At 41.9% G+C, this 24416-nt stretch overlaps 1 protein-coding gene across 1 annotated transcript in view; it reads right to left on the bottom strand.

Moving 5' to 3' along the window:
- scn4ba (sodium channel, voltage-gated, type IV, beta a) overlaps positions 1-22258 on the bottom strand; it is a 61064-nt gene extending 38806 nt beyond the window's left edge. Inside the window, exon 1 of the mRNA XM_034168128.1 lies at positions 21479-22258. Within this exon, the coding sequence (XP_034024019.1) occupies positions 21479-21572 (94 nt within the window). The 5' untranslated portion in view covers positions 21573-22258. The remainder of the gene's footprint in view (positions 1-21478) is intronic.
- Positions 22259-24416: the final 2158 nt, after the last annotated feature.

Genomic DNA, 24416 nt, shown 5'->3' with positions numbered 1-24416 from the left:
GAACTGTCGTGGTGAAGGGAGAGCTGAGCAGAGGGCAAAGCTCTCAATTTACCAATTGATCTATGTTCTGACCCTCACCTATGGTCATGAGATTTGACTCATGACCGAAAGAACAAGATCACGACTACAAGCGGCTGAGATGAGTTTCCTCTGCAGGGTGGCTGGGCGCTCCCTTAGAGATAGGGTGAGGAGCTCGGAGTCGAGCCGCTGCTCCTCCACGTCGAAAGGAGCCAGCTGAGGTGGCTCGGGCATCTTTTTCAGATGCCCCCTGGATGCCTCACTGGAGAGGCGTTCCGAGCACGTCCCATTGGGAGGAGGGCCCGGGGAAGACCCAGGACACGCTGGAGGGACTACGCCTCGGGGTTCCCCCGGAGGAGCTGGGGGAAGTGTGTGTGGATCGGGAGGTCTGGGCAGCTTTGCTTGATCTTCTGCCCCGCGACCTGACCTCGGATGAAGCAGAAGAAAATGGATGGATGAATGGATGGATGTAAATGGCTGTGGTGAATACCTACTTTAAGAAAAGGGAAGAGCACAAAGTAACATATAAGAGTGGAGGAAGGTGCACACAGGTGGACTACATTCATTGTAGGAGATGCAAGCTATAAGAAATTGGATACTGTAAGGTGATCACAGGGGAGAGTGTAGCTAGAAGCAAGAAGAAGAAGAAGGTAGAAGCTAGAAGAAGAAGAGGTCAACAACAAGAAGAAGAGAGTGAGAGCTCAACAATAGATCAGATGGTGGAAGCTATACTATATATACGAGGTCTGTGAGAAAACTATCTGACTTTTTTATTTTTTTTCAAAAACTATATGGATTTGAATCATGTGCACTTGCATCAGACAAGCTTGAGCCTTCGTGCGCATGCGTGAGTTTTTTCACGCCTGTCGGTTGCATCATTCGCCTGTGGGCAGGCTTTGAGTGAGCACTGGTCCACCCCCCTCGTCAGATTTTTATTGTTTAGGAATGGCGGAGCGACTGCCGCTTTGTTCCATGAAATTTTTTTCAGAAACTCTGCCAGACAGGCAGATGGAAACCATTTGGAAGATTCAGATGGCTTTCGGTGAAGATTCTATCAGTATCACATGGATTAAGGACCATTAAAACTGGATTAAAAATGGCCCACGGCGGCAGAGGCCGCTCATGCCGCTGGACAAACAACACCTCCATGTTGGAAACCATTCGTAAGATTCAGATGGCTTTCGGTGGCTTTTCAGTCGAGTGAGTATCCGAGAAATTGTTTAACAGCTGGGCATGTTCCAACTTATCCTGTGAGACTTCCAACACGGAGGTGTTGTTTGTCCAGCGGCATGAGCGGCTGCGTCCTGATGCGCAAATCCGTCCACACGTCTTTCATTACAAAATCTCCTTTAACAGTGGAATGTGCCAATAAAGTGCTGATCCCTACCTTTTCTGAAACTTCTCTGCTAGTCACACGACATCCTGCATCAACAGAGCCTTAAATTTGGAAGTGATCTGCTCGTTCTAGCCTGTCGATGAATCCAGTTTTAATGGTCCTTAATCCATGTGATACCGATAGAATCTTCACCGAATGCCATCTGAATCTTCCAAATGGTTCCCATCTGGCTGTCTGGCAGAGTTTCTGAAAAAATTTTCATGGAACAAAGCGGCAGTCGCTCCACCATTCCTAAACAATAAAAATCCGATGAGGGGGGTGGACCAGTGCTCACTCAAAGCCTGCCCACAGGCAAATGATGCAACCGACAGGCATGAAAAAACTCACGCATGCGCACGAAGGTTCAAGCTTGTCTGATGCAAGTGCACATGATTCAAATCCATATAGTTTTTGAAAAAAATGAAAAAGGTCGGATACTTTTCTAACAGACCTCATATATATATATATATATATATATATATATATATATATATATATATATATATATATATATATATATATATATATATATATATATATATATGTATCAACAGATGTGGAAAACTCCAGTTTCAGAAAGTAAAAACCATGTATTGCTTCTGCCTGTGCACCTAAAACAGGTGATCTCAATAATTAGCTCATCCAAGTGCCTGAAGAGTTGAACTAATTACAATCAGCTGGTTTATTAGGAAGATGGAACCAATATGTGGTTGGACCGTTACTTTCTGAAGCTTGAGTTTTGCACTTCTGTATATCAAACTGTACATGAAGTTGAACACGAAGGAAGGAGAAATGGACTTGTACTGACTGGCCAGACTAAGGGAACAACCTGAATTGGGAAGTCAGAGAGATGACGAGAGTCGACAGGAGTACAAGGAGATGCACTGTACGGCGAAACGAGAAGTGGCAAATGCTAAGGAAAAGGCATATAACGAGCTGTATAAGAAGTTGAATACTGTAGTACATAGAACACACATTACACAATATTAGATGTATAAAATGGGCTTCTCAGACTCTGATGTTTGTTCACAGTGTGAGCTAAACACCAGTGATACCTATTTTCATGCCCTTTGGCTCTGCTCACCTGTCCAGTGTTTTTGGTCAAAAGTCACTGAAAAATTGTCCTCCATCTCTGGATATAGAATTCCCTTATCTCCTAATTTATGTTTACTTGGAGACACTACAATTATTGAACTGCCAACTAAACAATCTAAAACTATACTTGTAGCACTGACTATTGCCAAAAAACAAGTTTGCTGAATTGGAAAAATAAACAATCAATCAATATTAACCACTGGTCAAACCTCCTTTTTGAATATATATCAATGGAAAAGATATCTGCTTCATTAAGAAACCAATTCCACAACTTAATGAAACATGGTCCTTATTTATCAACTCATTAAATTTGAATTGGAATTTGGGGGTCTATTTTTTTTTTTTTTTTTTTTTGCCTGTTAGGGAATGCCACTCTTGCACCTGTACTGTATTAATATTAGATTATGACTTGTTCCTATTATTGTTGACCTACTGGCTTTTCTTTCTTGTGCTGCAGATCCTGGTTGCAGCTCTTTGGGATACTCTTGCTGTCAGAGATTGATACTGTGTGTTTTTGTTTTTTTGTTGTTTGTTTTTTCTCTTGAAAACGATTGAATTGCTGGGGAAGACAGCTTGTGTCTTCTCGAGTGGGTGGCCCCTTGGTTATGGCGGGGCTGTGCAGCCCATGCGTGTGGGGATGGTTTGGCATCCGGGTGTGGAGTCCTAGGCTTGCTTGGGGATTTGGGGTTGAGGGTGGTGCTTCGGGGGTCTGGGGGGTTTGCTTTCCGGTGCTGCCTGGTGCCTCTGTGAGCTTCCAGGGAGTTGGGTTGGGTGCTCACTTCCGTCTCCTCCCTTACGGGGCATGGGTGCGACTCTGTGCCTGGGGGGGAGGCTGGGCAGCTGGCCAGCCTGCCTGTGGGGCTCTGGGGTGGTGGGGTCTGGTGCCTAGGGTCCCATGGCCTGTTGGGGGGTGGGTGTTGGCGGTGGGGCGCGGGTGTTGGCACAGGGGGTGGATGGCTGTTGGGGGGTTAGGGGCCGTGGTCTCTGTGGGGTGTGATATTGCCCCGCTCTCACTTGGGTGGCCTCCCAATCTTGGACTTTGATGTTTGGGGGGGTGGACTGGGCGCTGGGGGAGACGTTTGGAGGGGTCCTGCTGGCTGTGCTGGGTGTTGGGGGGCCTCGTGTGCTTCCTGGCTCAGGGGATTGGGTCTCACCTCTTGTCTGGGGGCCGGGCCCTGCCCTCGTATGGCTCTGTGGTCCCTGTCCGCACTTTGGGTTTGGTTGCAGTGGCTCCTTTGCACCCCGTCCCCACCACCGCTCGCTCCTCCCTTTGGGGGCCGTGGTCCAGGTGGCGTGGTTCTGGGGCCCCCTCTTTTTCCACATACACAATATCACCATTTCCCTCAAATATTGTTCACAAACCAGTCTAAATCTGTGATAGTGAGCACTTCTCCTTTGCTGAGATAATCCATCCCACCTCACAGGTGTGCCATATCAAGATGCTGATTAGACACCATGATTAGTGCACAGGTGTGCCTTACACTGCCCACAATAAAAGGCCACTCTGAAAGGTGCAGTTTTGTTTTATTGGGGGGGATACCAGTCAGTATCTGGTGTGACCACCATTTGCCTCATGCAGTGCAACACATCTCCTTCGCATAGAGTTGATCAGGTTGTCAATTGTGGCCTGTGGAATGTTGGTCCACTCCTCTTCAGTGGCTGTGCGAAGTTGCTGGATACTGGCAGGAACTGGTACACACTGTCGTATACGCCGGTCCAGAGCATCCCAAACATGCTCAATGGGTGACATGTCCGGTGAGTATGCCGGCCATGCAAGAACTGGGACATTTTCAGCTTCCAAGAATTGTGTACAGATCCTTGCAACATGGGGCCATGCATTATCCTGCTGCAACATGAGGTGATGTTCTTGGATGTATGGCACAACAATGGCCCTCAGGATCTCGTCACGGTATCTCTGTACATTCAAAATGCCATCAATAAAATGCACCTGTGTTCTTCGTCCATAACAGACGCCTGCCCATACCATAACCCCACCGCCACCATGGGCCACTCGATCCACAACATTGACATCAGAAAACCGCTCACCCACACGACGCCACACACGCTGTTTGCCATCTGCCCTGAACAGTGTGAACCAGGATTCATCTGTGAAGAGAACACCTCTCCAACGTGCCAAATGCCAGCGAATGTGAGCATTTGCCCACTCAGGTCGGTTACGACGATGAACTGGAGTCAGGTCGAGACCCCGATGAGGACGACGAGCATGCAGATGAGCTTCCCTGAGACAGTTTCTGACAGTTTGTGCATAAATTCTTTGGTTATGCAAACCGATTGTTTCAGCAGCTGTCCGAGTGGCTGGTCTCAGACGATCTTGGAGGTGAACATGCTGGATGTGGAGGTCCTGGGCTGGTGTGGTTACATGTGGTCTGCGGTTGTGAGGCTGGTTGGATGTACTAGCAAATTCTCTGAAACACCTTTGGAGACGGCTTATGGTAGAGAAATGAACATTCAATACACGAGCAACAGCTCTGGTTGACAAATGAGGTGGGCTTCATAGATAATTGGCAAAGCTTCTGGGGAAAACTTGGTCTTGTTAGGAGAGATGGCATCCATCCCACTTTGGATGGAGCAGCTCTCATTTCTAGAAATCTGGCCAATTTTCTTAAATCCTCCAAACCGTGACTATCCAGGGTTGGGACCAGGAAGCAGAGTTGTAGTCTTACACACTTCTCTGCAGCTTCTCTCCCCCTGCCATCCCCTCATTACCCCATCCCCGTAGAGACGGTGCCTGCTCCCAGACCACCAATAACCAGCAAAAATCTATGTAAGCATAAAAATTCAAAAAGAAAAATAATATAGCACCTTCAACTGCACCACAGACTAAAACAGTTAAATGTGGTCTATTAAACATTAGATCTCTCTCTTCTAAGTCCCTGTTAGTAAATGATATACTAATTGATCAACATATTGATTTATTCTGCCTTACAGAAACCTGGTTACAGCAGGATGAATATGTTAGTTTAAATGAGTCAACACCCCCGAGTCACACTAACTGCCAGAACGCTCGTAGCACGGGCCGAGGCGGAGGATTAGCAGCAATCTTCCACTCCAGCTTATTAATTAATCAAAAACCCAGACAGAGCTTTAATTCATTTGAAAGCTTGTCTCTTAGTCTTCTCTGTGAATTTTTGAACCTTTTGTCTGACTTAGTGCTTAGCTCAGATAAGATAATTATAGTGGGCGATTTTAACATCCACACAGATACTGAGAATGACAGCCTCAACACTGCATTTAATCTATTGTTAGACTCGATTGGCTTTGCTCAAAATATAAATGAGTCCACCCACCACTTTAATCATACCTTAGATCTTGTTCTGACTTATTGTATGGAAATTGAAGACTTAACAGTATTCCCTGAAAACCCCCTTCTGTCTGATCATTTCTTAATAACATTTCCATTTACTCTGATGGACTACCCAGCAGTGGGGAATACGTTTCATTACAGTAGAAGTCTTTCAGAAAGCGCTGTAACTAGGTTTAAGGATATGATTCCTTCTTTATGTTCTCCAATGCCATATACCAACACAGGGCAGAGTAGCTACCTAAACTCTGTGAGTGAGATAGATTATCTCGTCAATAGTTTTATATCCTCATTGAGGACAACTTTGGATGCTGTAGCTCCTCTGAAAAAGAGAGCCTTAAATCAGAAGTGCCTGACTCCATGGTATAACTCACAAACTCGCAGCTTAAAGCAGATAACCCGTAAGTTGGAGAGGAAATGGTGTCTCACTAATTTAGAAGATCTTCACTTAGCCTGGAAAAAGAGTCTGTTGCTCTATAAAAAAGCCCTCCGTAAAGCTAGGACATCTTACTACTCATCACTAATTGAAGAAAATAAGAACAACCCCAGGTTTCTTTTCAGCACTGTAGCCAGGCTGACAGAGTCAGAGCTCTATTGAGACGAGTATTCCTTTAACTTTAACTAGTAATGACTTCATGACTTTCTTTGCTAATAAAATTTTAACTATTAGAGAAAAAATTACTCATAACCATCCCAAAGACATATCGTTCTCTTTGGCTGCTTTCAGTGATGCCGGTATTTGGTTAGACTCTTTCTCTCCGATTGTTCTGTCTGAGTTATTTTCATTAGTTACTTCCTCCAAACCATCAACATGTCTATTAGACCCCATTCCTACCAGGCTGCTCAAGGAAGCACTACCATTAATTAATGCTTCGATCTTAAATATGATCAATCTGTCTTTATTAGTTGGCTATGTACCACAGGCTTTTAAGGTGGCAGTAATTAAACCATTACTTAAAAAGCCATCACTTGACCCAGCTATCTTAGCTAATTATAGGCCAATCTCCAACCTTCCTTTTCTCTCAAAAATTCTTGAAAGGGTAGTTGTAAAACAGCTAACTGATCATCTGCAGAGGAATGGTCTATTTGAAGAGTTTCAGTCAGGTTTTAGAATTCATCATAGTACAGAAACAGCATTAGTGAAGGTTACAAATGATCTTCTTATGGCCTCGGACAGTGGACTCATCTCTGTGCTTGTTCTGTTAGACCTCAGTGCTGCTTTTGATACTGTTGACCATAAAATTTTATTACAGAGATTAGAGCATGCCATACGTATTAAAGGCACTGCGCTGCGGTGGTTTGAATCATATTTGTCTAATAGATTACAATTTGTTCATGTAAATGGGGAATCTTCTTCACAGACTAAAGTTAATTATGGAGTTCCACAAGGTTCTGTGCTAGGACCAATTTTATTCACTTTATACATGCTTCCCTTAGGCAGTATTATTAGACGGTATTGCTTAAATTTTCATTGTTACGCAGATGATACCCAGCTTTATCTATCCATGAAGCCAGAGGACACACACCAATTAGCTAAACTGCAGGATTGTCTTACAGACATAAAGACATGGATGACCTCTAATTTCCTGCTTTTAAACTCAGATAAAACTGAAGTTATTGTACTTGGCCCCACAAATCTTAGAAACATGGTGTCTAACCAGATCCTTACTGTGGATGGCATTACCCTGACCTCTAGTAATACTGTGAGAAATCTTGGAGTCATTTTTGATCAGGATATGTCATTCAAAGCGCATATTAAACAAATATGTAGGACTGCTTTTTTGCATTTACGCAATATCTCTAAATCAGAAAGGTCTTGTCTCAGAGTGATGCTGAAAAACTAATTCATGCATTTATTTCCTCTAGGCTGGACTATTGTAATTCATTATTATCAGGTTGTCCTAAAAGTTCCCTAAAAAGCCTTCAGTTAATTCAAAATGCTGCAGCTAGAGTACTGACGGGGACTAGAAGGAGAGAGCATATCTCACCCATATTGGCCTGTCTTCATTGGCTTCCTGTTAATTCTAGAATAGAATTTAAAATTCTTCTTCTTACTTATAAGGTTTTGAATAATCAGGTCCCATCTTATCTTAGGGAATTCGTAGTACCATATCACCCCAATAGAGCGCTTCGCTCTCAGACTGCAGGCTTACTTGTAGTTCCTAGGGTTTGTAAGAGTAGAATGGGAGGCAGAGCCTTCAGCTTTCAGGCTCCTCTCCTGTGGAACCAGCTCCCAATTCAGATCAGGGAGACAGACACCCTCTCTACTTTTAAGATTAGGCTTAAAACTTTCCTTTTTGCTAAAGCTTATAGTTAGGGCTGGATCAGGTGACCCTGAACCATCCCTTAGTTATGCTGCTATAGACGTAGACTGCTGGGGGGTTCCCATGATGCACTTTCTTTCTCTTTTTGCTCTGTATGCACCACTCTGCATTTAATCATTAGTGATCGATCTCTGCTCCCCTCCACAGCAAGTCTTTTTCCTGGTTCTCTCCCTCAGCCCCAACCAGTCCCAGCAGAAGACTGCCCCTCCCTGAGCCTGGTTCTGCTGGAGGTCTCTTCCTGTTAAAAGGGAGTTTTTCCTTCCCACTGTAGCCAAGTGCTTGCTCACAGGGGGTCGTTTTGACCGTTGGGGTTTTACATAATTATTGTATGGCCTTGCCTTACAATATAAAGCGCCTTGGGGCAACTGTTTGTTGTGATTTGGCGCTATATAAAAAAATTGATTGATTGATTGATTTTACACACAATATACCATAATGACAATGTGAAAAAAAAGGGGGGGGGGGGGGGTTGTGTTTTTTGTGTTTTTTTTTTTTGTTTTTTTGTTTTTTTAGATTTTGACATGCATTGTCAACTGTGGGACCTTATGTGTAGACAGGTGTGTGCCATTCCAAATCATGTCCAATCAACTGAATTTAACTCAGGTGGACTCCAATTAATTTGTAGAAACACATCAAGCATGATCAGTGGAAACAGGATGCACCTGAGCTCAATTTTGAGCTTCATTGCATGAATACCTGTATTAGTCAGTGGGCCCAATCTCAAAAGGGCTCTAGTTAAGGAGTTCATTGCACCCCCCTGGTCACCAAGGTTTGATGGTTTCATGATGTTCCTGGTCCATCTGGGATAACATTTCCACTTGTTGTCATTGGCACAACCCGGAAAGGATATATTTGCCGAGCACTTTTGTTCGCGTACCCCCCTTTTTTTTAGGCAAAACTTTAGGTAACATACTATTGGCTCTGTGCTTCCCCAAAACCCACCTGAATTTTATTTTATGCAACCAAAACTACTCTCAGTATATCATAAATAAAATAAAATGCATTTAGGATGATGATAGGTGCCTTTTATATGTCTCTTGGACAAAATTATGTAAAAAAATCATCCAAAAAATGGCTATTGTGAGCAAAGTAAAGTCACATTTTCTCTTCCCATTTCAAAAGTATTAAAGATATATGCACAAAATATGCATCCAAATTATCCCTGGCATTTCTGCTGAATGTTGACAATTTTTAATAGTACACCAGATGGCCTGAACTTTGTTCAGGAGAAATTATCTTCCCCCTACCCCTCATTAAAAACTACCTTTTTAGCGAAATTACCATAACTTCACATATTATGTATTTTCTTTTCCTACGTTGTTCTCATTTTTGACTCCTGCTCTTATCACTATCATTTCAGTCCAGCGATGGATCCTTACAGCTCATGACAGAGCAAAGGTCTTGCAAACATGTAGGGAAATGGCAGGTGTCACTAATCAGGACAATACTCACAAGGATTCTACTCCTTCACATATAAAAAAAGATAAAGCTGTACAGACAGTGATGGCAACATTGGAGACCTGGGTAGATCCTTTCAAGTCCAGAGATCCCTCACAACCTCTTCTCAATATAGCATCAGGTATAAAGGCCACTGTTGATGTAGCAGCAGACCTCCTAACAGCAGAAGAAAAGGGAAATGATGCCTTTACAACATTTGTGGAGACTAGACTGTGCACAAGTGAAGAGAAGCTCCATGCCACTTTGGCCAAATTAAACTTGAAGACATTCAGCCGCATGGCCATAAATAGGAATTCTAAATCGATCCCAACTAGTATTCTAAAGGCTGACTGTGAACTATTTGCAAGAATGATTATCATTGCTCAGCACAGACAGATGGACATGCATGAAGTCTTGAAGTTCCCTCTTGGACCTCTCCCTTGGTCACTTGCCACTACTGATGGTAGGCTAGCAAAGACAGCAAAAGACACACTACTTCACCTTCTTGAGGGACAGGCTGACCATGTTGAAGATGTGCCAGTTTCTGCAGCCTTTGTTGTAGATGGCATGGCATTGTTGAAGTCCCTGAAAATGGTTCCAAAGACGTTCAGTGATCTTGCCAGGTATCAAAATTTTCTAAATGTTTTATTCTTTGTTTCGGTGTCTTAATAATGTAATGTAATTTGAATATTAAACAATACAATATATAACATATTTCAATATATTTCTTTATATCATTGTATATTTGCAGGTACGTCTTCCTGTTGTTGAAATCAATTTGTGTATCCCAAGAGTCTACACGAACTGACTTCATTGTGGATCAGTACCCAGAAGTCTCAATTAAGAACCTTGAGAGAGAGGCAAGGAGTGCTCAGGGTACCATTCAGATCCAAGTCAAGGATGGCAAACAGAAATGCCCAGCCCAGTGGAAGAAGTTCCTTGGAGATGGCAGTAACAAGACAAACCTTGCAAACTTCTTTGTTGAGGAATGGCAGAAGGAAGAGTATGTTCCCTTGTTTGGGAACTTTGGCACACTCTTTGTCACACATGGCCCAGAATGTCACATGTTAGCTGCTGCAGAAAATAGCATAGCCTGTACTAGAGTTGACTTACTTTGCACTTACCAAGAGGAGGCCAACACCAGGATACTCTTACATGCAAAGCATGCCTCAATTCATAGCCATGAGTGTATCATAATCCAATCCCCGGATACAGATGTTGCAGTGCTTGGCGTTGCCTTGAGTCATGAAATTCATGCAAGGGTCTTATTCAGTACTGGTACAAAGGAGAGACACAGATGTTTAGATCTTACCAAGATTGGACAAAGCTTAGGTGAGAATGTATGCCAAGCATTACCTGAAATGCATGCCTTCACAGGATGCGATAGTGCGATAGTGCGATAGTGCGATAGCGCGATAGCCTTTGTGGGTAAGGGCAAGAAGAAGGCATTTCAGCTAGTCCTATCAGAAGTCGACATGTGCTTTGCAATGCAGCTCATGGGAAGATCTCTGAATGTCACAGATAAATGCACTTTAGGATTTACTCAGTTTGTCTGTAAACTGTATAGTCATGATGAAAGTGACATTGACAATGTCAGGTACAGAATGTTCTGCAGCAAAAACACTAATTCAAGTGATCTCCCTCCAATTTCAATTGAATTTTCAATTTATTTTCATTTATATAGCACCAAATCACAACAGAGTTGCCTCAAAGCGCTTCACACAGGTAAGGTCTAACCTTACCAACTCCCACAGCAACAGTGGTAAAGAAAAACTCCCTCTGAGGAACAAACCTCAAGCAGAACAGACTCAAACGGGTGACCCTCTGCTTGGGCCATGCTACAAACATAAATTACAGAACAATTCACGGACGAATATACAAGAAATGCTCTTCCCTATCACATTGCACGATCAAATTATCAGGCTTGGATTTGGCGTCATTCCCTAGAGCAGAGGTCTCAAACCGGTTCCAGAAAGGGCCGAGAGGGTGCAGGCTTTCCAGCAGGTGATTTCACTGATTAACTGATTCCACCTGCTCAAAGTGATGTTAATCAATGAAATCACCTGCTGGAGTGGGTGGTTGCACAGAAAGCCTGCACCCTCTCGGCCCTTTCTCGAACTGGTTTGAGACCTCTGCCCTAGAGGCTGAGGCACAGCCACCAAATCCAAATGAGCATGAGTGGGATCTGACAGATGGCAAGATCTCAATCCACTGGATGGACCAGCAGTCCGCCCCAAAAGCAATCCTGGAGCTGATCAGTTGTAGTTGCAGAGGGAACAGATGCTCTTGCTGCAAGCATGGGATGCCTTGCACAGATGTATGCAGATGTGTCTCTTGTGAGAACCATGAAGGTTTGACAGGAATTGACTCAAGTGAAGAAGATGATGACTGAATTTCATTTGTTAACCTGAACTTTACATGAACAAAGGATATTAAACTTATGCTATGCTGTCAGCAGTCATGGTAAGGTGGTAAGATGCTGGCCAGTCAATCACTAGGTCCTGGGTTCAATTCCCAGGACTCACTTCGTCGAGTCTCCTCACCTCTCATCTTTCATCACTCCCAGCTACTGGCTGGTCCTGATCAGCCTCTATATAGTGCATAAACTGGACCTAAAACACTGGTCATTCATTTATTCATTCATTCATTTTTATGCTATGCTGTTACTTTCTGTTTCAATTCATTTGTGAGATTATGAACAAAACTTTTATTTTGTTTGGCATTATTTCCAAACTTTGAGAACTATTTCCATAAAAAAGTTATGTATTAGCATTATTGTGTTTATTATATGCCATATATACAAAAAAATCAAAACCAGTTTGGTGTGGTAATGGTATATGCACTATTCACTGAAAGGAAATTAATATTAAAGTAAAGTATTACAAGCAAAGGTACAAACATTGAATTTAAGCTGAACTTGTGAGGAGGTAGGGGGAATTAGAAAAATGGCCAAAAACTAAACTTATCAAATTAAAATGTTAATAAATAGGGCAGGAATCATGTCAACCAACATTGTGGAGAAATAAAATCCATCTTGTATGAGGTTATGTGTACACCATTAAAAAGGCTCTCTTTTTGATTGGGGGGAGGGGTAAGAAAATACCTTGTGGACAGAATCCCGATGACCAGTTGCACTAAAAACAGTTGTCAACATTCAGCAGAGATGCCAGGAATAATTTGGATGCATATTTTGTTTATATATCTTTAATACTTTTGAAATGGGAAGAGAAAATGTGTCTTTACTTTGTTCACAATAACCATGTTTTTGGATGATTTTTTTTTACATAATTTTGTCCAAGAGACATATAAAAGGCACCTATCATCTTAAATGCATTTTATTTTATTTATGATATACTGAGAGTAGTTTGGGTTGCAAAAAATAAAATTCAGGTGGGTTTTGGGGAAGCACAGAGCCAACAGTGTGTTACCTAAAATTTTGTCTAAAAGAAGGGGACGCGAACAAACGTGCTCGGCAAATATATCCTTGCCGGGTTGTGCCAAAGACAACAAGTGGAAATGTTATCCCAGATGAACCAGGAACATCATGAAACCATCAAACCTTGGTGACCAGGGGGGTGCAACGAAAATGCATATTTCAGATTTGGGCCCATATGTACATGTGATTTCTTAGTTTTTATTTGTAAGAAATTTTCCAAAAAACAAACAAACACTTTTTTCATGTTATCATCACAGGGTGTGAGTAGAAGTTTGAGGGGAAAAATAAATTTACTCCATTTTGGAATAAGGCTGTAACATAAAATGTGGAAAACATGAAGCACTGTCAATAGTTTCCAGATGCACTGGCAATTCATGAAAAGTTGTTTGGTTGACATAGCTTACCATAAGGGCCTCTTTTTTATATAAATTCTGGCATTGGTTTGATAAAAGTAATCTTTAGAAAATCAAGGTGCACTTACAGTGAGCCAGCAATTAATCATAATTTTTTTTCTTATTATCAAAATCATGTGTAGTGATTTTCTGACACATTCAGATGAATTTTAGCATGTTTATGTTTTCTTCAACAAAACTCATTCCCCTCAAAAACACAGATATTTAAGGAGTGACTACCAGAATTCAAAAGTTTGTTTTGTATGTGAGACTTTCCGTGTTTTTTTTTTTGTTTTGTTTTTTTTTTAATAATTGGACCAGGGCATTTTTTTATTTTGTTATTGCAATTCCCTGGTCCATCTATTTCTGTCAGTTAACCCTCATTCATTCTTATTATTTGTATATTATGGATTATAATTTAGCAGACTTCAATAGCAATTAAAAAGTACCTAAAAGAAGGTGACCTACTAATTACATGTTGCCCCCAAAGGCTGAAACAATCCAACTAATGATATAGGCTGTGATTCCACAGAAATGAGGCCTTGGAAGACTCTCCCTTAAATTTTGGAGGTGATCTGGATCCAGATTCTGGATCAAGATTTCACTTTAGCAATTCTACAGTCCTTTGAAAGAAGCTTTGAAAGATTACATCAAAACTACTTCACAAATTTGCACCACAGATAGATATTAGGGCATGGAAGACTCCACTGAGTTTTGGAGGTGATCCAGATACGGATTGGCAGATGTCAGAAATCTTGTTTGACTCTTGTTTTTCTGTTTTTTAATTATTAGTTTTATTTTATTTTATTTTATTTTTTTTTGTGAAAACAGCTGGTTGCAAAGGTCAGTGCTTAGATTATTATCCTTCACTGCTCATTGCCAAGTGCTAATCTCTGAGGATACCAACACTTCCAGTTCATTCATTCATTTTGAGGCAACAGTGCTAACTACTAAGCAACTGTGCTGCCCATTGTGGTTTACTTAATATATTAATTTATTCATTATTTTGCTATACCCACTTATTCCAATTAACAATCATGGGAAAGATGAGCTGGAGCCTCTTCTCGCAGTCATTGGGTGAGATAATGGTTACAGCCTGGACAGGCTGCCAGTCTATTATAGGGTCAGCACATATAGACAGAAAAACTCATTCACACTCTCACCTGCAGTCAATTTAATGTCACCAATTCACCTAACCTGCATGTTGTTTGGAGTGAGAAGCTGAAGCAGCCCGAGGGAACACACAAACATGGGAATGTGGGGACTCCTCACTGTGAGGCAACAGTGCTAACCACTAATGCAGCATGCTGCCCAGAATGGTGTATTAATAAGTTAATTCATCAGCAAATTTCTTTAATATTAACAGTTACCAATGGCAACTATTATTATTCCACTAATAACCTGATGGGTCCTACATGTGCACAGCACTTAATTGCACACAATGATTAATAACTGATTGAGCAATTTTGTCTCATAGGTTACTGCATGGGCAGCATGCTGGCTTAGTGGTTAGCACTGTTGCATCACAGTGAGAAGGTCATGGGTTCAATTCCCGCCTGTGGCCTTTCTGTATGGCGTTTGCATGTTCTCCCCGTGTTTGCGTGGGTTTCCTTCGGGTGCTCTGGTTTCCTCCCACATCCAAAGACATGCAGGTTAGATGGATTGGAATCTTTAAAATTCTCCGTACGTGTGCGAGTGGGTGTGACTGTGTTTGTTTGAGTGTTTGTGGCCCTGTGACAGACTGGCGTCCTGTCCTGGGTGTATCCCGCCTCACGCTCTCTAACTGCTGGGATAGGCTCCAGGCACCCGTGACCCTTAATTGGACTAGGCGGTTGAAGATGAGTGTGTGTGAGGTTACTGGATATTTTGTGTACAAGCTTGTCTGCTATGATTAGCTAACCTCACTACATAGTTTACTGCAGGCGCTTTTAGGTTGTGTCATGTTTTCAGTTTGTAAATGTATTCTCTTTTGTGTCCTGAGATAGACTTGTCCATTGTGCACTAGGATAAATTCCAGAACTCCATGAGGATGAAGTCAGCTTAAGTGGGTACAGGAAATGGATGACAGTTTATTGAGTTATGTTGACACAACTGCTACTCATATTTCACCGCAATGCTCGAACCAACCTTTAGTACAAATCTAAACTCACAGTGTCACAAAAATGTTGTATTCTTTCTTTATTAGCTTTGATGACCACAACCCATGTACTTGTTGTTGTTTCTTCAAAAACAAATGACTATTAGATTATGGATTTATTTATACTGGTTTTCTAAACTTGTGCTCATTGCTCTAACACAGATTTAGTCCTGCAGAATTGTGAGTTTGAGCATCACTCTGTTGAACACTGTTACGGGCCCCTTCATATTAAAACACAAATGAGCCCAAATGAGGCCAAATCAGCCCGAATGAGAAAAACAGACAGAATTCAAGCCTCAGTCATATGGGACAGACATCCGTACAGCCGTGTACGAATGCCATAAGAATACCCAGAATGTGATTTGAAGCCACCTTGAATGATTCGTGCACATTTGGAGTGCAGCAGCTTCAAATCCAGGTCGACTACCCAGAGTGCAAGTGATTGCAGACGCCCTCTCTCTCTCTCTCTCTCTCTCTCTCTCTCTCTCACCCACCAGAGAATCAGCTGCTTGGTGTGGGCGCACATGCAGGAAGGTGATCAGCTGTTTATGAGCTCACACATGCACATGGAGCTGAGCGCACATGTGTTCCAGCCTCATGAACACACAGCAGTTCGGTCAGCTGTTCTGGCCACACACACACACACACACACACACACACACACACACACACACACACACACACACACAGCATGGTGTGTGACAAGCAACACGCATGAGCAGTGCTTCAATCAGTTGTTATCCCTCCTGGACTGAAAGGTGCAGGAGGCCATGAGATCACCGGTGGCCTGTAAAAAGCGCCGGAAACCTCCAATTTCAGATGGATGCGGCCATGATAGCAACTATGTTGCTGTATTATGTTACTGATCCATGTGTAATGATTACTGACACATATCTGTCAAGAGGGGAATAAATAAGAGTATAAAGATGATTGAGTGTTTGCCCACCTGCACCCCTTCTGCGCCTTCCAGTCCAGCCTGGCTGCAGGCTGGTTGGCATGTACCAAATTCTGTCCATCTGGAGCCATTCCAAAGGTGACTATTTATTCTATTCATACTGTGATGGCTTGGTAATACAGTTGTGATGTCAGTCCTTCATATGTGTTACTGTGATATGATCACTGGCCTGGATATGATGTGTATTACAGCTGTGACAGCCCCTCAGCCATGAGCAGTGTAGCGCGGCTCTGAGATGCACTGACTCACTTTGCATCTCACCTGACCGGGCTGTTAAAGGTACATGATCATGCCCTCTCATGGGTTACATAATGTATGTAAATTTTGATGACCATCACAGCTGTAACACCACATATAGCTGTGCAGTGCTCTGCCCCACTGCGAGTCAAAGGGTGCCACTTGTGCCCATAATGAGCACGATATTACAGATCCATTATCAGTCCACCTCATGTGTCAGAGGATGTCTGTGTATTATCATGTTATCATGGCTGTTAGACTCCATCCACATAGCCGCACTGTGCATCAGCATGTCACAGAGATGCGCTGACATACAACGCCTGTGATGGTGGTGAAACGTCCAGAATGAGCATGATATCACACATCCATTGTCAGTCCACCTCATGTGTCAGAGGATGGCTGTTAGACCCTATCCACATGGCCACACTGTGCATCAGCGCATCATGGAGATGTGCTGACTCGGTGTATTAGTGTGACTGCGCAATGTTCACGTCTAGTACACATAATGATTGTGTGCCAGACTTTACACAATACAATATTTCCTTTGTGTGCCCTGAATAGGATGCAGCAGGGGAGGGGGATCCGGCTCATCGGAGGCGCAATTGGACGTGTTGGCAGGATTTGCCATTCCTAATCCATTTGGATTTTCCCTCGAATGTTATCAGAAAGTTCCGAATGCAGTCAGACTGCAGTATGACTGGCCTTCGCCCGTCGCTGGACTTTTCCCCAGTTCGACTGCAGCTCGACAATGGCATGCAAATTCATTACATTCGTGCTGGCAGTGTGAATGTGCCTGACTTTGTGAAGTACAAACACAAATGTGTAGTGTGACCAGGAAGACAGTCAAGACATTCAGCCAGGAGTCAACGTGCTCGAACAATTCCTACAGCCCCTCGAATTCAGCCCAAATGCTTCAAATTTCCTACGAACTGCAGTGCGAATATTATGACTGCAGTCAGTCTGACGGCAATGGAGTTGCAGTCGTACCACAATCTGTTTTCCTGCACGAGCGTAACATGAATGTAGGTTACATGTGCTGTGGAGCAGGAATGTGCTGACTGCTGTAAGAATACAACTCAAATTTGCAGGACTATCGCTCGAATCCTAATTTGTATGGCATTCTGGCTCATTCATGCTCTAGTGTGAAGGGGCTTTAGAGAATAACTCACACACATACATAGAAACATGTAATTGTAGATGAGAATGAATATTAGCATGACAATGAAGTTATGACAATTTGATGTGTCTGCTTTTGATTGTAACATTTCAAAACTGTCACTCAGCCATTTTGCAACCTAGTGGAGGACAAATAAGATGTTTATATACAATACTGCAGTGGAAGAAATGCTGATGACTCAAGTGATAACACACTGCAGTAGCACATTATGCTATTGTGGCTGTTGCTGATAGGTGAGTCAGTTTCCTGCAAGTCCTTAAATGATAAATCAAAAGCAATAAGTTACATCATTCTTATGTTGTTGTTTTGCCTTTCAGCTGCTCCCGTTTGAGCATGGTCGCCACAGTGGATCCAGCACAGATCCTCATTGGGATTTGGCACGTTTTACAGCAGATGACCTTGCTGACAAAACTCCAGTTTTAAGTGGAGAAACACATTGAAAGAAGTCTCCCGTCCAAGCACTAATCAGGACCCTTTCTGCTTAGCTTCTGAGATCTGACTACACCAGGCTTACACAGAGCAGAGCTAGCTAAGTTAAAGCAAATAAAAGTCCATATAACAAATACAAACATTCAAATCTGGTGAACTTTAATGCATCTGATACATAAAATAAGTAACTTCATTTTGAATATATAATATCCCACAGACATGGATGCTACCTACTTTAATGGTTAGTGGGTGCTGGATTGATGATGGATGAGTTGCAGGTGTGCATGTTAGCAGTGGTGAGCGTCGTTCCACTAATCTGCTAAATGCTAATTTGCGAAGCTAACATTTTTGTTAGAAAATTAGCTTTTCAGCTAACTTTGAAAACCATCAGCGGACCAATTAGCTTCTGCTAAATTTAGCCCGGCTAACTTTCAGTCCGCTAATTTATTTATTTATTTTTTTTTTCCTGGTAAAGTGAGTAAAGTTTAACCGTCAAAAACATTTGTAAACCCTAAAATCATACGTATTAGTTCTTGTCCGTTGTGTGTCTGCAAAGTTTGTTTTGTCGTGATGAGCTCCCGCAGCATAAATCGATAGTGTGTCTGCTTTAAAGATAGCGTGTACATGCACATCTTTACTTTTTTTAAAGTGAAAACACACTAATTGCTGTATTTTTATGTAAAGACAAAACTTGCATGTTTTTTTTTTTTTTGGTGCGGAAGCTCAACAGGTGAAGTGTAGATTTTACCATTCGCACTGAACGCAACACGGGTGAGCCGTTCATAAATATAATACACAGATAAACTATGACTATTAATACTGCAATTTTCTGGCTTTTACTGTATAAAAACAATAACCGTTTTTGGGATTTTATTTTTTTATTTATTTAATTTTTGTGCATTTGTTTTGTGTTTGTGAACGCAGCTCCATTAATGGTTCTTAAATATATAATATAGAGATAAACTGTGACTTCTAATACTGCGATTTACTGCTTTTGATAGAGGTGATGACAGTGTTCGGGGTTTTATTTTTTATTAATTTTTCATGCGTTCATTTTGTGTTTGTGATCCTGCAGCCCCAGCAGGCCACGCAACACTTAAACTCGAAACTGGCTGATCAGTAGCCGCCAGATGTGGCCGCCAATGAGTCAGTACTGAAAGTTAGCGGTTAGCCTAAACATCTGCTAATTTTTTTTAGCGGTTTATCAGTTTATTTAGTTACCATTTTAATGTTAGCTGTGTCCACCACTGGATGTCAGTAAGAGAGACAGCCCATTTTTGTACAGAAATGTACTAAATTCAATGGCGCAATTTAGAACTAGAAATTGGGGGGGACAAAGTGCAAGGCCCGCAGGGCCAAAGCCCATAGGCCAACGGTTTCTAGATAAGCTCAGATGCATTCTGAGCATCCAGAACAGTAATTTTAATGTTTTGAGAAGACCATAAAGTGGACACCATTTAACTTATACAATTTGAAACTGTGGATATAAATACTTTATTCTGAGAATAGCCAGCATTGATTTTATTAACATCCTGGTGTAAATAAGGTATCACCACATGTGTAGAACTCAAAAAGAATGATAGATTGAGTTTTCATTAAAAAAAAAACAACTGCAATGTGGTAAAATATATTCATAAATATGAAAGAACAGACTCTTAATAATTATTAACTATCGCATACTGTATTTTTTTTTCTCAAGATTTGTTTTTGCATTAGTTTGAAAAAACAACAGATCATAAGTTTAGGATAAATTACTTATCATGAATTTAATTTTCAAAGTGGCACTAATGACAACACTCCTACTGAACATAATTTCACTTGCACAGACTGATTTTGGAGATCAAGCAATAATTGCAGATGGGCTTTCTGAGGTCCCAGATAGCTTTTCTGATTTCCTTTTCTAACTTTCAGAATTTAGTAAATTAGCATATGGTCCATTGATACTTATGTGTAGACACTAGTCCCTAGAGGCAACTATTTTTGGTTTCAAATCTGGGCAAATGCAGTCCCAGAAAATTCCGAATGTGACAAACAAGAAACACATGTTGTAAACAAGTCAATGCTGCTAAAAACACAAACTTGCAGAAATAAAGATACTATTCTGACATGGTTTTGCACATAAGACTGACACGGTTTGCACATAAGACTGGCATAGCATGTTTCAAGTACACACATATATGTCAGAAGGTGGGGGGGGACATACCATATTCTGTCCACCCTGGTTGAAAAGGTGGGGGGACATGTCCCCCCTATCCCCCACCAAATTGTGCCCATGACTAAATTAGAGAAGTGAACAGTTACTTTGTTATACAGTGGTTACATTCTCAATTTCAAACAACACAGTCAGACTATCACACAACCCCACAGGAAGGATTTTGTGTGAATCTAGCTATGAAAGTAAAAGAGGGGGAAAGAGTTGATCAAACTAGGAATGCAGTGAATGGGGCCTATGACACGCATACGCCTTCACCTGCAACCCTCCATATGCCAGCTGTGAATTTTATGACATTTCCAGACAAGGAAAAGAAGGTGGGAGGTAATGCTGAGCCACAAGAGTAACACTTGGGCAACAACAACTAAAAGGAATGTACAAGTAAGAAATAGATCATCACTGCACCACAACTTCTCCAGCCATATTCTCACCGCACACATACGGAAATATAAACATAACCAAAATATGTGTGTACCCCTAGAATACAAAAATGAATCAACTTGCTAATTTTTAGATCACAGGCTGTTGTTTGACACATCAATACTTGATTCTCTGTCAGGTCACCTTCGAGATGGATGTCACTGACCCTGATGCAACAAGTAAACATCACCTGTAACAGCGACATAAATTTTAACTTGCAGGTGTGGAATGAGAACACGGTGAGCCAGATTTAGAGGAAACAGGAGAGCTGAAAGCAGGACGAGGGATGACGGAGCAGCAGATGTTTATAAGGAGCAATAAGATGGTAAACTGCACTAAACAGGCAAAATGAATGGAACAAAAACAAAGAAGATGCTATAATAGTAATAAATAATAATAAAAAGAATAAACACTTTATGTGCACTCCTCTGCAAGATGGCATGTTGACAGAATGATATGTTCGTGGAAACTGAGTGAGGAGAGCAAAAGGTGCAGATAGAAGTAGAACTCACCCAGCAGCAGGGCAACTGCCAGACCAGCATGAAGTAGATCTCCTGATCTCAGCCGACTGGAGACACTTGAACCGGTGCTGTCCACTGACGCCATGATACCACCTGTCTGTGTTTATGTCTGTCTCTCTGCGCGCAGACTGATTTTGTCTGTCAATCTGTCTTTCAGTTTGTTCAGCTCCAACTAAGTCTAGTCTATGCACGTATGTCTTATGTGTCTCTGGAGCGAGGTGGGACACTGACACCGCAAAAGGCTGAAGTCTTGCTCTCACTCCCTCCCTCTGGTGTCCTCCTCTCCACTCTGTCCCAGGAATGAACAGAAGGAGGAAGCAGAGTGAGAAGAGGAGGAATTCCTTCAAAGACCTCGCTCTTGTCCAGTTGTTCCCTCTGCTGGAGAGCAGCAGAGGGAAAGACAGACTGAAGAATGCAGCAGCTGAATGAAGAGCACACTCTCTCTCCCTCCCTCCCTCCCCTCTGTCCCTGTCTCTGGCAGGCGGTTATCCAGCAAGGCGAAATGTGAGGCAAAAGATGAGAAGACAAACTGAGTGGTGCAGCAGCGTAGCCTCAGTCAGCTCCGCTGCTCCATCAGCAGTAGCAAAAGCAGCCAGGGAAGGAGGCTGGCGAAACATGCCCCACGAGGGGAGACATGGGCTGGAGAGGGACGTGGTGAAAAAAAGCCAGAGAGGCACAGAGGGAGAGTGGAGCAGAGCCAGCAGCCATGCAGAAAAGCAGCAAGTGCGTCTTCCCAGCCAGTGCGGGCAAGAATGAGCAGGAGAGGTACTGCAGAGGTAGAGGTGCAGGCACAGTGAGAGTCAGAGAGAGAGAGAGAGAGAGGACTACATACTGAAACCGATAGGGTGGGCTATGAACTGATGCCACATGCAACCACGCGTAGACATGCATATGGCATGGCTGACTCAGCTCACTTACAACACAAAGTACTGTTTTTTTGTTTGTTTGTTTGTTACTATCTCCTTTTTTCTTCTATCAGTCTTTACGCTTGATACTCCCACAGGAAATCTCTATGTATGCTGCAATGCATATCTGAACTCTGGAGAGTCATTTACAAGTTTTACATAAGTTAACTCACATTTTATCACACTCTTAATGTTAATGTTTTAATAATAAAGATAAAAATTGACAGTTGTCGGTATCCGCCCATCTCGTGAGCAGAGCTGGGCGATACTGGGAATTTTGGAATTGATCCGATACCAAGTAAATACAGGCTCAGTATCGCTGATATTGATACCGATACCGATACTTTTTCATATTTAAGCTTCATATATCCAAAGGTTCCAAAAGACCTAGGATAGAATTTCGCCAAACATTGTACATGACAACAAAACACTTTATTATCACAATCAACATTTTTGTTTAAAAAAAAATACTCAACACAACTTAAAACAACATTTCCTGAGGTAGAGGGCTGACAAACCACAATACGAAGGTGCGCTGCTCTGTGTTGTGTGACACAGTGCAGCGCTGCTCTTACAGACAGAGAGTAGACTTTGATGAATCTGCGTGCGCAGCAGTCAGTGCGTGCGGGAGAGAAAAAAAGATTGAGTATCGATCTTTTTACACGAGGATCATTCAATATCAATACCAGCGTTGGTATCGATATTATCGATATTAGGATCGATCCACCTACTCGTGAGATGATGGGGTGTTTGTGACCTTCAGCGTTGTTGTTATGATGAACAGCTTCATCTTGTTGGAATGACGCTGGACTCTCCAGGGTGCAAAGAGCCTTTGCAAAATTTATGGAGGTCCTGGGCTGCCCAAAAAGCAGGACCCCCCTCAATATGTTTTCTACCAGTGCAGCTGCAGGCACTGCCGGAAGGTTACATGGTGCCTATTCCAGCCGCCTAAGGGGCTCTACTCCTGATTTTCTTGTGGGTTTTACTCCCCTTGCCTTTATCGTTCTCGCGATTATACCACAAGGCAGTGGCCAAAACTGGGGGTTTGATTCATGGGCACCAGGGTATATCCATACACTGGTGGGCCTGCATGTCACATGTCTGGGGGGTCAGACCTCCTCCAAGCATGTTGTAATTTAGCCTGAGTTCGCAAGACACTCAATTGACGTGTGTCGTCAGCCCCGTAGGATTTTTCATATTGGCACTACAAAAGGCTTGCTGCTGAAGAAGCTATCTAATGGCAAGAAGAGACTTATGTACTCAGCTCTTTCACACTATTGCAATAGCAGTGCTAGCTGGCAGTGAGGACTGAGAGCAAGAGGTGGAAATGACACTATAAGCTATACCAACACACTAGGCATATCTCCGCAACCATTTGACACAGAATAGCAATAATAATAATAATAATAAGGGTAATAATAATAATAATGATGACATTTCCTTCAGGTTAAGGTTTTCAAAGTGTTGTACACATTATAACTAAATAATTACAGAGAAATATGAACATATAACAAAGAATAGATGCAATCCTCTCTTTCATTTTTGATTTCTGAAGTTTTTATTTAGTTGTATCAAAATTAGTTTATCTCTCAATGTATATACAAATTATTATTATTATTATTATTATTTTAATCTTTTTCTTTCAGGATAAAATGTTCAAAGTGCTGTATATATTAAAAAACACAAGATTTCAAAGAAAAATATGAATATATAACAACCACACAAACCAATTAAGAGACAAAAAAGCAAAACCACACACATCATAGACATAAAAATTTCATTTAAAATAAATTAAATGGTATGCTAAATATAACCATATAAAGAGATATGTGTTACTTTTCAAGATTCAGCAGAAGATATAACATTGCAACCTGGTCTTTTCCATAAAGTTGAGATTTTTTTAAAGCTGAGAAACACAAACCACCCTGCATCCTGAGGCCTAAGGCACCTGTCATCATTTAGTTGTCACTTAGTCATCTGAGAAATTTGAGTTGTGTATATGAAATATTTTTAATTGATGACAC

The sequence above is a fragment of the Thalassophryne amazonica genome, chromosome 4 (assembly GCF_902500255.1).
Source record: "Thalassophryne amazonica chromosome 4, fThaAma1.1, whole genome shotgun sequence".
Classification (NCBI taxonomy): domain Eukaryota; kingdom Metazoa; phylum Chordata; class Actinopteri; order Batrachoidiformes; family Batrachoididae; genus Thalassophryne; species Thalassophryne amazonica.
Note: the sequence above shows the minus strand (reverse complement) of the source record. Positions and strands in the feature narration are given on the sequence as shown.